General features: G+C 40.7%; 1 protein-coding gene across 14 annotated transcripts in view; it reads left to right on the plus strand.

Moving 5' to 3' along the window:
• LOC121511094 (neurexin-1a) overlaps nt 1-13,070 on the plus strand; it is a 572,512-nt gene that overhangs the window by 468,427 nt on the left and 91,015 nt on the right. For all 14 annotated transcript variants that reach the window (XM_041789632.1, XM_041789633.1, XM_041789637.1 and 11 more), the window contains one exon: nt 4,380-4,551. In XM_041789632.1, coding sequence (XP_041645566.1) covers nt 4,380-4,551 — 172 coding nt within the window. The remainder of the gene's footprint in view (nt 1-4,379; nt 4,552-13,070) is intronic.

A 13,070-nucleotide genomic window follows, 5' to 3' on the forward strand; every position in this document is an offset into this window, starting at 1 on the left:
TCTCTGTTACGCTCCGACTCCTCTCCTCGACCAGGCATGCATCTTTCAAACTCTATAAACTCCAAAACTTTGAATAGAAACACACCAAAAACATGCTGCTGGGATTGAAGTTACTCATGTCCACCAACTCCTAGTGTAAAGTGGTAACAGTGCAGACCTGCGCCATTAGCCCTATCTCCCAATAGTAAAGAATCCCTTAAAAAATTCCTGGATCCAGACAGTGATCCAGATCACTCCCAAAATCTGATCAGTTCTTCCTTATGCCATTTCTGACACTTCATGAAAATTCATGAAACTCCGTCCATGACTTTTTGAGTTATGTTGCTAACAAACAAATGAAGAAACAAACAGACCCACCTGATCAAATATCCTCCTTGGCAAAGGTAATAAAATAAGTTGATTCAAAGTGCTGTATATATCAGTGAGGACCACTTTGTCAAGAAGCATGCATGATTTGTGGCTCAGGATTCATCACAGGGATTCAAGCTGTTATTCATATTTGTGTGTGGCTGTCCTGGGATCCCCCTGCCCTTCCACATAGAAGGCACTAAGCAGGACAAGCACATGTTCCTGCTCTTCCTATGCAACAAAAAAACAACCCTGAGCCGAGCAGAGCAGGCATCAGTGACAACAGAATGACATTGATTAAGGCAGAGGCAGAATGAAGGAGCTGGGTTGGAGGAGGGTTGCAAAAGCAGCTTGCAGAGAGAGCGGCAGGGCATGAAGTTTTACATTTCAGGCAGACAAAATTTTTTCCCTTATTTTTTAACATGTAATTTCAGTGCCTGTTGTGTAATCCCCAAGTTCCAAGTTACTAAATGGCCTGAAACTGTAAATTATCCTCTTCCCATGGCTACAGCTAGTAGTTTTTTTTTTTTTTTTTTTTTTTTAACAAGGTTTCTAGGAGGCCGATAGGATGCATCATGCGTATATATGGACAGATATATGGACATCAGTCACATAACGGAGGATTCTCCTCTACTGTAGATGTACCACTATGTAAACATCACTGAAGCTAATTTCTAGCTGGAACTTTTCACATTGTAGTGATTTAAATAGTGTCCCTGTGCTGTATGAGGGTCCAAAGTGACAAAACCTTGCTCTAACTGGCTAACTGAGTGAAGGGGGGTTCCCACATGATAACCCAGGCTAAGTGCTGACCCTTTGCTGCCCATCAGTCTGCACGGTTGTGCATACTGGATTTCAGGATTTCGTGTCTGAGTGCTTATCCTTTCAGCATAGCACAGGCATCGTGTGTTTTTCCAATAATATCTCTGTTTGTTCAGTTATAAGGTGATGTAAACAAGCATCATTATGAAGAAATGGAGAAGAAATGCCAGTGCTGCAGTGCCACGTTCATTGGTAGCTGCCATTGTCCATAGCTTTTTTCCCCTCAAGGCCTCAGCACCTGTCACATGAATAAAAGCTATGAATAACCGCAACAGCCTGTGAGAGCAAGCAGACCAGGAGGTGTCAGCAGCTGGACTTGGCATGCTTTTGTAGCTCACCATGGCAGTGAACCTGAGTCGAGGAGTTTCCAAAAAAGACAACCATCTTGGGAAATTATGGAAACAACACAAGTGTCTCTGTAATGTCTCATATGTGAGTCATACATATGTTTCTCTCACTTTTTTTTGTACAGCCAGCTGGCGATGCTGATCATACCCAATTCTTGTTTTTCATCTGAAGTCACATTTGATCTTGCAAGTCTCATGAAGACTGTTTTTCAGCAGGATTTTACTCAGTGCTGACAAGAGCGTGTTTACAATATTTACAAGGGTGACCACATAGGACTGTGTGGATGTGTAGCAGTTAAAAAGTTTTTATGGCACTTTAAAGAGGCAGATGGCAGCGTCACACAGAAGGACAAGAGAGGCACACAGCACACTTAAGCTCGAGGGGAAACTCTGAACCACTAACTGTATAATTTATTTAAGTGGTGTTATTAAAACAATAAAGTACCGTACGCCTATTACTGCTGTTGTTTTTAAAGTTTAAAGAAGAACTTGTAGGAGTAATACAGCTTTCAAAAACAACACGGTGCTGTACTGTATCCATTCTGTCATCTACATCGTGGTTTCCACAGCAGTCTAATGCATGTAGGCTTGGCATATCATTTTAGATCACATGTTAAAAGCAAAAAAAGGGAAAAAAAATATGCTAAGGAGCATCCCTCAAGGAAAGCATATGCTGCCATGTAAGATACTCCAGAGGATGACAGATGTAAACACCACAGGACCATAGCAACAGCACAGGAAAAGCCTCCACTGACAAATCCCTCATGCTTTACTGTTTTGTCATGCTGGAAGCAAAGGCATTTAGAAAGAAATCATATTCTTATTTTACATTCATGAGCTTAAAATCAAAGAATAGTTTTCCTGCTTACTCAGATCTACTGGATATCACTTCTGACCCCAGTCCTCCTCATGTACATCTGTGAGGAGACGGAGATCACATGTCTCATACAGACTCCAAACTGAAAAGCGTGCATCATACATTAGGACTCCTTTTCATTAAGCTGGCAGTGCTCTGTACTATAAGAAGTGCCCTCAGTCTAATGCAGAGTAAATGCTGTATGCAAACTGAGTTTGAAAACTCAGTCTTTATAATTTAATCAAGGTTATTCCATTAAAGCAGCTCTATAGTAAAAGTACCCACTGGCCCTTATATGTTGACTTGATTGACTTGTCTTTCTGCATGTAGAGCTGCAGAGCCAATGCACTGTTAGTCATTGACTCTTCAGCAACAACATATTTATAGTAAGGTAATCTTGGTAATTGTTATAAAATCTCTGCTGGCTTATTTATATTATTTCAAGGCATATTCATTCATGTGAGGCTTCACCTTCACTATGAATGTCACTGGGTTTGATAGAAAAGTCTGTGTTGTCCACTGGGGGCAATTTGTTTGCAACATAAATCCAAAAAGGCTATGGACACAATCAAGAATGTGAAAATACATACACATATATGCATGTAAAACATAACTTCCATGGAAGTCACTATGATAGATGGGCAGTGAGATATGGCGCACAAGTCCAGCAGTCCATAATAAACAGTATGTGCGTTATCAGAGGTGTCTACAGCTTACATAAAAACCCAACAGCTGACTGGTATCAGATTAGTTTGATTTGCCCCTCCTGTCATAGGTAAAATGTGCTTTCTGTCATCACTAATCTCAACTCTGCCTGCAGGGGATGCTGAACATCTCACAGGAGGCTTTTGCTTTTCTTTCAGCTTTCATTAAATAAATATTGCTAAGACCATTCATTCAATGCCACTAATCTGTAGATAAAGGGATGGAGGCATAATGGGGGGATGGTGATAGTGGACTGATGGAGTCTGCATTGTGTGTATTCATGTCTGTGTGTGTGTGCAGCTCCTGCAGTGATGTACTCTATTGAATTTTTGCTAAGCCATACTGCAAAATAATGCAAAACTTGTTCATGGAGAGTTTACTGGAAGAGAAAAGTGTGGTGAGAAAGAGTAAACAAGCAACAGGGATGAGCTCAGCCTTCAGAGGATTGTCAAACAAAGCAGATTCAAGGACTCAGAGGAGCCTCATAAGGAGTGGACAGAGGCTGGAGTCAGTAGATCAAAAGCCACCACACACAGTTGAGTCCAGGAAATGGGCTCAGAGTTTTGGGTTCTTAGCGTCAGGCCACATACATTATTAGCACCTCACCTGGGCTAAGGAGAAAAAGAAGTGGACTGTTGCTCAGTGGTCCAAAGTCCTGTTTTCAGATCAAAGTAAATTTAGCATTTGACTTGGAAATCAAGGTCCCAGAGTCTATAGGAAGATCAGAGAAGCACAGAACTCATGGTGCTTGAAGTTTAGTTTTTCCAGTTTCCACAGTCAGTGATGATTTAGGGTGTCATGTTCTGCTGCTGTTGGTCCACTGCGCTTTATCAAGTCCAGTCAACACTGTCAGCCGTTTACCAGAGAGATTTTAGAACACTTTGTACTTCCATCTGCTGAGAAATTTATAGAGATTATGATTTCCTTTTCCAGCAGGACTCAGCATCTTCTCACAGTAAAGCCAAAACTATCAGAAACTGGTTTTGCTGACTGTGGTGTTACTATGTTTGATTGGCCAGCCAACTGGTTTGACCTGAACCCCATAGAGAATCTCTGGGGAAGATGAGACAGCAGACAATACAGATTATTATATTCTAATATTCTAATATTTTGAGAATGTGGCTATTTGATTTTTGTGAGCTGTCAGTCGGAATTATCAACATTGAAACAAGAAAGTATTTGAATATTTTACTTTGTAATGATGAATCTGGAATATATAGATACATATACTGTATATATACCTAAACAAGAACTGCTACCATGACTGACACCTTTCCTTTTCCTGTGTTCTTGTCTTTCAGGAAAAAGGAAACATTGCCGTTGTATTTAATGTCGGAACAGATGACATTAACATTGAGGAGACGTCAAAGTTTGTAAATGACGGAAAGTACCATATAGTGAAGTTTACGAGGAGTGGGGGTAATGCCACTCTGCAGGTGGATGACCTGCCAGTCATTGAGCGCTACCCCACAGGTGAGTCACCCGCTCGGCCTTTAGCTACATCTGCTGCTGCTTTAGAAGCCATAAAATGACCTGTAGAGATGATCAAGCTGACTATCAAAGCCTTATCTGTCAGGATGTTTTTGTGTTGACTTGGCATGTGCTTTAATTGCTTTTTTATGTTTCTGTTTTCAGCAGCTGTTGAGATCATTACCAGTGTTGTGGGGTTTTTTTCTTCCTCTCTGATGTTTATCGCTCAGCATTAATCAATGCTGTTAAACAACAAGTCTATGCAAAAACACTGCACTTCAAAGTCTAAAATATAAACTGTAAGAAAGGGCATCCACCCACTGTGTCTGCCCATCTGCATTATTCCCCCGTATACATTAATAATCCACCCACAATGTGTGTTCACAGAAACTCAAATCAATAGACTATTTACTGACAAATTACCACTTTTATTGTGCCATGTAATTGTGTGCCAGTTCAATATTTATTCCTTTGCCAATACAGTAGATTGATTGAATTAAAGCGATGTTGTAGACAAGCCTGCAATGACACAGTCAAATGAAATGAACACCTGAATTAATCTGTTGTTTACTCAGAATTAAATACCAGATGATCAGTTACATTTCAGCATCTGGTTAAAGCATGACGATGCACTTTCATATTAATCATTTTCACAGCAAACACTGCAATTACTCATTGTGAGTTTCATTTTCTTTGTCATTAGTGTTACTACCAATGATAATCATTGTTATTTGTGTAGCAATATTCATAAACGAGGCTTATGTGACAGAAGAAAATGCATTACCTAATTACCTCCCTCTGTAATGAGTATTTAGTGATCAAAAGGAATGATTTGTTTCACATTATCTGACTGGAATAGTTGAGCTGGCGCTCTATTTTACAGTGAAGTGGTAAATGAAAAGCGTGTCTGAGAAAAGAACTCAGCAACACTGGTACATTTCTGTAGAATGTCAAGATGTTAGCAGTTTGATGGCTTTTTAAAATGAATTTAAATGTCACTGCTTGTGTTGTTGAAATTGTTAACTTTTTAACTGCGTCAAGGCTTTGACAAAAGCTGCAGAGGGTTAAAGGAGTGGGACTATTAAGTAACTGTTCTGGTATAATTGTGTGCTCAAATGCCTATTTCAAAACACCTAAATTGCTGCAGGAATGAGTCTTTGTTTCCGCCGCCTTGAATCAAAAACATCCATCCGAATGTGAGCATGCATAAAATGACGGGGCTACAGGACAAACACAAGGCAGATTCCACCCGTCTCTTCCCTTTTGCATAATGTCTGGTGACCTTTCTTAGCTCTGTCCAGTGCATTCATCCAAATGAAGGAGGGTTTTGTGACTGTGAGACTCCACCGTCACCGTCCGCCTCAGGTGATATGGGGAAAGCTAATGGCTTCTGACATGCTGTGGACATGGCAGAACGCACAGCAGGGTTAAACGCTGGGATGCTACTATCTTAATCTTCAAATAACAAAACCAGCGTCTGTCTGTATTTCAGGTTACTCTGAGTGGATCAATTGAAAGCAGAGTAGCCCATCAAGCCAGCATCTCCAGACCAAACAGCAGACCAATTTTTCTAATTGAGAATCAAAATGATTCCTATTTTTTTGTGTCTGGCTCTGGGGGAACTGACGTCTGCAAATGAAAACCAGGCCAGATTCAGCATCATCCTGCTGACAACGCCAAAATATGAATTAGCAAAAATGAGACAGACGGTGCATTTGCCAGCCAGAATTTGAGATTCTAATTAAAAACATATAGATGTGTGATGGAACTTCCAGGTACAGAGCAAAAAGCCTCTCTTATACTATCAGGATATATGGTCTCAAACAGGCAACCCTGTGTAGCATTAATACAGTGTCTTGTTACCATAAAGCAAAGGTGTCCAAACTATGGCCCACGGTCCTTTTTTGAATGGCCCACAGCAAATTTTGAATATGAGGCTTTTGCTTGACTATTCTGTTATTCAGTACAAGGTAGTGCTACCATGCTAATTCTGTAAACAAACATTTTGGCCTGCTAAGAAGTGACCAAAATTAGATTTGCACATAACCTCACTAAAGTCTTGCTAACTTAACAATTTATACAAAGGTCTTTCGGTAAGAACTAGCATGTACAGGCAAATTCTGTCAATGACATCAATGAAAACAGTTAAAAATGATGTAAATTTAAACAACAATGTATTGATTTTTTTCATTAAGTACACTAAAGACATAATAAAAAGAATAATGTACGGATTAATTAACATAGAAAAAATGTTTATTTGCATCTCTACTGCCTAGTAAGGGTACCTGCCAAATTAAAATTGGATTAATCAACTTAGCCTTTATTTTACCGGGATATGAAATACAAACAAGACTGGAATTAAAAATCAGCTTCATAAAGTGCATCTTGGTCAAGACAGGCACAAGAGTATTTTTTAATACAACAGGATGTCTTTCTCCTCTGATAAGCTGATTAATAAGTGCTGCAGGTAGTGACCAACCTCATCCCCACCAATCAAATGCCGGTGACAAAGCCAAGTCCATCTACCTTATTAGACTTGTTTCAGACTAATTATATCCAATCACAATTACTGCACTGTTCCTCCCTCACCCCCAGCACACAAAGCCATCATTCTCTCAGCTCGCCTGTAGTTTGATTAGTATCCATGTATGCCTCTAACGCACTCATAATAGCAGCCCTCAGCCCCTCGTAGGCCACTCACAGATCAACAGTGATTATAATAAGAGCAGACAGCAAAGATAAAAATGATGGCTGCGTAGTGAGGAAGACAGAGAGTGGGAGATTATATGGGAGGGAGCGATCATTCTCAAAGCAAGGAAATAATTGCTTCACCAGGGCGTATATTGCTGCCCTGCTAATCTCATTAAAAGTCTCGTACTGCATACTTGTGAGCCATTAAAAGTCTTTAGCACAATTATTAGAATCTAAGAAAGCAGGCGCAGACATATAACTAGCTTCTATTTGTTGTCCTTTATTCTCGCTTTCATTCTGAGCTGCACACAAAAGCCTGGGCAGCTAAAAAAAAAAAAAAAATCAGTCCCTTCTCCTGAGTCTCAGCCATGGAAGTAATACCATCACAATGGTGCTGCAGGACCCTCGGGGTACTGTGCAGTATCCTATACGAGCACCCAATGAGTACTCCCAGCTCACAAAGATAATGGAGAAGTCCCTGGCCTTATTCTTGTGCTGTTATCAGAGCGTGGTGCACTTACACAGCTCTCTGTCTCCTCCTGCACTCCCCTCTGCTCATGGTTTCCTCTTTTCCTGTCCTTTCTACCCCGTCTGTCCACCCCTGCCCCCTCTGTCGATCTCAACCTGTCCTGTTTTCCCGCCTTACAGTGTGGAGTAAGATAGGTGGGATACAAGGGTAGGAGGGTTAGCGTTATCCATCAAAGCTCCATCCTATCTGCCCTGCTTTCTCTTCTGTTCCATCTAGGGTTGGGCAATAGGGACCAGAAATCACATCTCTGTATTTTCAAGCCAAATGGCTACACATACTGTAAATATCTCTAGTTTTTCTGTTAATAACCAACAAATAGTTGTCATTTTTTTCCAGAACCATTCTCAAATATTTACTGGAACACTTTCACTTAAATAACATAGTTTACATGGCTTCTGTAATTACAACAGTATGTCAGATGTTGGCAGGTGTTAAACAAAAATGTCAGTGCCAGCTCAGTGTGCTGGATTAAATCAAGACTGAAACGTTTCACTGCCTGTGTGTCCGCTCCAGCACGCACCGTCACAGCATTCATACCAGGCGTGAGTTTCCTATGCGTTGGCCTCGTCTCCCTGTCAAAGCCCTGTCATTCCTCCTAAGTTTTACCTCTGTAAACCGCAATAGAAGTGACATGATTCAGTGTATAGTGAAACCGTGCCAGGAGCTTTTCAAAATAAAAGCACTATGTACAACGGGTGAGAGTTTTTCCGAAGAAATGCTAAAGCAGGCTTTTACTTTTAAAAGCAGAAACCGGAAATGTTTCACACTGTTTATCTTTACCTGCGACATTTGTACCGCGTGGAAACAGAAAGCTTCATAAATGGTTGAAGTTTGGAGAATAACTTTATCCATCAGGTTCATCAAGAAACAGATTGCAGACACATTCTACCAATGTGGATGTACATATTTGCTACAACAAGGTAAATATGGTGCACTATACATCATTCCTGTTTATTTCGACCAATAACCACCCGTGGTGTGCAAAAAAATGAGAGGCCTCAAATCTCAAAATTCTATGTGCATGAGACGTGCGTATCAGCGCCTGAGATGCAGCCCTTACACAGCTACCAGTCTTGGCCAGTTAAGACAGTAAGCTGAGGAGCGCTGTGGCCAAGTGACGTCACACTACCACTGTGGACCAAAACATGGCAGCTTCCTGGTGAGTTATAAGTAGTGATGGGTCGTTTGTGAACGAGCTGGTTCAAAGAGCCGGCTCTTTTATGTGAATGATAAGAGCTGGATCCCGTTAGAGAGCCATTTTATATTTTTTAAATTAATATTATTATTATTTGTAGTAGTATCATTTGTTTATAGATGGTGTGTTTCTGTGTGTTATTTGACTGATTATTAGGGATGATCTTTTATCATCTTCCACAGGCAGACCAGGCATTAAGGACTCACGCTGGGTGGTGAAACATTAGTGTTTACTGTCAGGTGTGTTATACACCCAAGCCAGTGAGCAGATTTCATCAACATTAGATGTTGAAAAATTACATGATATTTTCATCAATTTTAAAAACTGAGCAAAATACCTGACGAATTATCAATCATATGTTATAACACTGCTAAAATTGGCATGTCAAATGAAGCCAAAATGCTACCTAAATAAAGAGCTGTTTAGGAGCCGAAAGAGACGATTCTTTTTGGTGAGCCGAGCCAAATGAGTCGGATCACTGAAAAGAGCCGAAATTCCCATCACTTGTTATAAGCTCAAATTTACTAAAAATGCAGATATCTAGTGAGATTTTTTTGTTCAATATTTATTTGAGAGATACAAATATCTATCCAAAAAGGTGAATTTGTCTGATCATGCAGGATTCCTTTTGAAAAAAATCTCCTGATGCAAACGCAGAGAGGGTTGAAGTGCAATAACAAAGTATAAGCTGCACTAATGTTAGTTTAAAAAATGATAATGAGAAATTAGAGAAACCTAGAATTATACATTTGGGGACTTTATGTTCCTTTTTTATCAATGAACCTGTACCGAACCGTGACTCTAAAACCGAGGCGCAAATCAAACCATGACCTCTGCAAACAGTTACACCCCTTTTATGTAGATTATGATTTCTAAAGATATCCCCAATTTGTGCACACATTTCAAATGAGTATATACCAAGACCATGTAACAAAGGTCCTGTCTTTATAGCTTCTTTGCTTTTCAAGCTAACCAGAGCACATCTTGGCTTCATCTGCTCCTCACTCAGACAAAAATGAGAGCTTAGTGGGAGGGGCCAAGCACTTCCTGTGCTGTAAAGAAAAGGAAGGTGTGCTCCATTTACCACACATGTCAAGGCCTAAAGACAACGTGAGTACAACACAGCATTCTGCACAGAACCTGTTTAATCTTTCATGATCTTTGGAAGCCAAAGGCTCATCAAGCAGGTATTGAATTTTACAAGTATGATATTAAAGTCCAAAATTCAAATCACAGGACAGCTCCATTAAAGACTCAAGTGACACTAGACAACAAAATATAACTGCAAATATATGTAAAAAGCTGTTGCATTCAGTCTGATCTTCAGCACTGAACATGAAATTATTAATCCTACAAAATAAAATTATCTTAAAATGACAGCCGTTATTTTAGTTTTTGTGCTGCTGTCAACCATTTTCAACAAAAGAAAAATGTGTTAAATAACTGGAGAATTACACACAGTAGACACATGAGAGTCTCAGACAGGCAGGCACCCACACTTACAGTAAACACACTCTGTTATGCTCAAACACACCTAGAATTGTGCCAAAATCTTCTACTTTTGTGCAAAAGCACGCTCCATTTTCACAGACAGTTACACTATCTGTTTGGCTCTGCACCCCTCGTGGCGTGCTCAGTCTCTCCTTATACCGAGGTTAATTAAGTGTGGATATAATCAAGGTTTGATCGTGTATTGATCCCCACTGTGGGACTCCCGCGTGTTAAACAATGCTGTCCCCTGGGCTTTGGAGCTGCAGCAGGGCCCATTCATTGTGCCTGCGAGCGGAGCCAGTGACTGCTGCTGAGCGGTGATTTGGTTTGGTGCGGGACAGCCCCGCTTATCTCCTCCGCCAGACAGCAACGATTCAGCTGAGCCGTCCCTACTGACCTGCTTTGCCCTCACTCACTTGTTTTCTTTTTTGTTAATAAAGTGGTCAGATAAGGTGGGAGCTTTATCTCATTACAAGCCCTAGGACACTCGGCACATTAAATGAACAAATATGCAAATGCTTCCTCTGTTCATGGAGCCGGGAGAATTAAAAAGGAGGGGACCTACACAAATCTCACTATTATTTTCATTATTCTGCTCTCTTTCATTTCTTATTCCACTCTGGCCTCGGTGGCCATTGCAGCATTTTAAGCATGCACAGTGATGGCTGCTTGCACAATGGGCTGAATAGGCTCAGGATAGAACAGAGGAGAAAGCAGGGTAGATAGGATGGAGCTCTGACGGATAAAGCTAGCCCTCCTCCTTGGGCTGGATGACATTGATACATTAAGATATTTTCAAATTACATACAACAAAGCATTATTTATATCAATATACCTACGCTGATTTGCAGGAGTCACCTAGACCAGAGGCGAGACATTTAGAATACCTTCACACTTATCATAAAACTGACATTGAATGATAACCAGTCACTTAGGGAATTCTCATTGTAATGACTGCTGCTCTTCTTTAGTCTAACGTCATGTGTCCTCCTCGCCCTACAAACAGCTGTAGCCTAACTGCTCTCCTGAGCCCCGTTTGAAGCTGACCCCTCCTCAGTTGAGGTGTCATGGCAGGAAACGCAGAGGTGACATAATCAGCACCCCGTGACTGACAAACTGAGGTGACAAGAATGAACAAAGCCCAGAATTGCTCCCTGACAAAAGCAATTAATGGATGAATCATTAATTTAACACATTGAAAATATATGAAAGGAGCGCTGTGAGGGTGTCAGAGCTTGTGCTCTTTGTTTATTCATTTGTTTGTGTCTCATTCTTGCATCATGCTCTGAAGGATCAGGTGGTGCAGAGCTCCAGGGGCCTTGCATAAGGGAAATACGGTGTGTTTGACACCAGGCAGTGCGGTAGATGTTACATAAGCCGAAAGCAACTGGAGGCTGGTGAGCTCTGAATCCACCTACCTGAAGGAAGCGCACTGATTTTTGAGCCGCAGCATAAATTAAATCTATTGCTCAGTAATTCTAAGTTATGACAGTGCCGCGGCATCAAGGAATGAGTGATATGAAACATTTTTCATATTGTTGAACAAATCTCAAGAAATGATTAGGAACGTCAACAAATTGATTTTACAAGTGCTGCCTGTCTACAGCATCTCATAACTGACACTTCTGTGCCTCAGAGCTCCAGGCTTGTCAAAAATCACATCCGTACTCTTTACACAGACTTGTTTAAATCTACAGCTGAAAATAGTCCAAAACTAAAGCACAAGTGTTTAAGATAAATGCTTTAAAAACTATAACAGTTAGCCATCATTTTGGTTATTGATTAATATTATGATTACTTTACTGAGTTTATGCTACAAATTGTCAGAGACTTGTTATTAATTCATTTCTTAAAGCCCAGAGTAACATCTTTAGGAAAATCAAAAACTCAACAGCCCTTTTCACAGAGCATTATTGCTACAACAAAGCTCTGCCATCATTACAATTTTACGTCTAATTTTCACATAGAACAGCTGTGCCGTGATCTGCCGGAGAAACATTCTGCAGAGCAGCTCGCTCCCACTCTTGTCAGTCAGAGCAGTTCCACTGCCTGACTCCAGTCCAGTTTCGGCAAGGCTCCGGCACGGCTCTGAAGCGCCACCCTGCTCCGCTTTGTTTAAGATACACTATGGGTCTGTTTGACCGCGTCAGTCCACATAGAGCAGATCGTGTAAAGTAATTAGTAGACTTCAAAATACAACACAGTGCCAAACTACCATTTATAAATGATAACTATATAAAGCATATAAAGCGTCTCATCCTGCGAGCAAAAAGTCATCAGGAGGTCAGTGGGTCATAGAGCTACAACAACGCAACTGTCAAGGAAAAGTTCACTTATGAGTTCAAAAGCCACAGAATTTTACATAAAATCACCAAATTTTGTGGGGCAAGCCACCCACGGCAGAAGCCATAAAATCATGGAATAATGTTGAAATGAACAGCAAATCAACACAAAAAAGGCAGAAAAATCCACTGTTGACATACTATTCCATCTTGAACTTGCAGTTTCCCCATGATCTCTGCCCTCTTGTCTCAGGAATGCACTGTGCTATATTGCACAGTGCTCTGCTTTCAGTGTGGGAGGTCACTCACCTTCAGTCAGTGCTAAACCGTGGTG

Source organism: Cheilinus undulatus, linkage group 6 (genome assembly GCF_018320785.1).
Source record: "Cheilinus undulatus linkage group 6, ASM1832078v1, whole genome shotgun sequence".
Taxonomy (NCBI): Eukaryota; Metazoa; Chordata; class Actinopteri; order Labriformes; family Labridae; genus Cheilinus; species Cheilinus undulatus.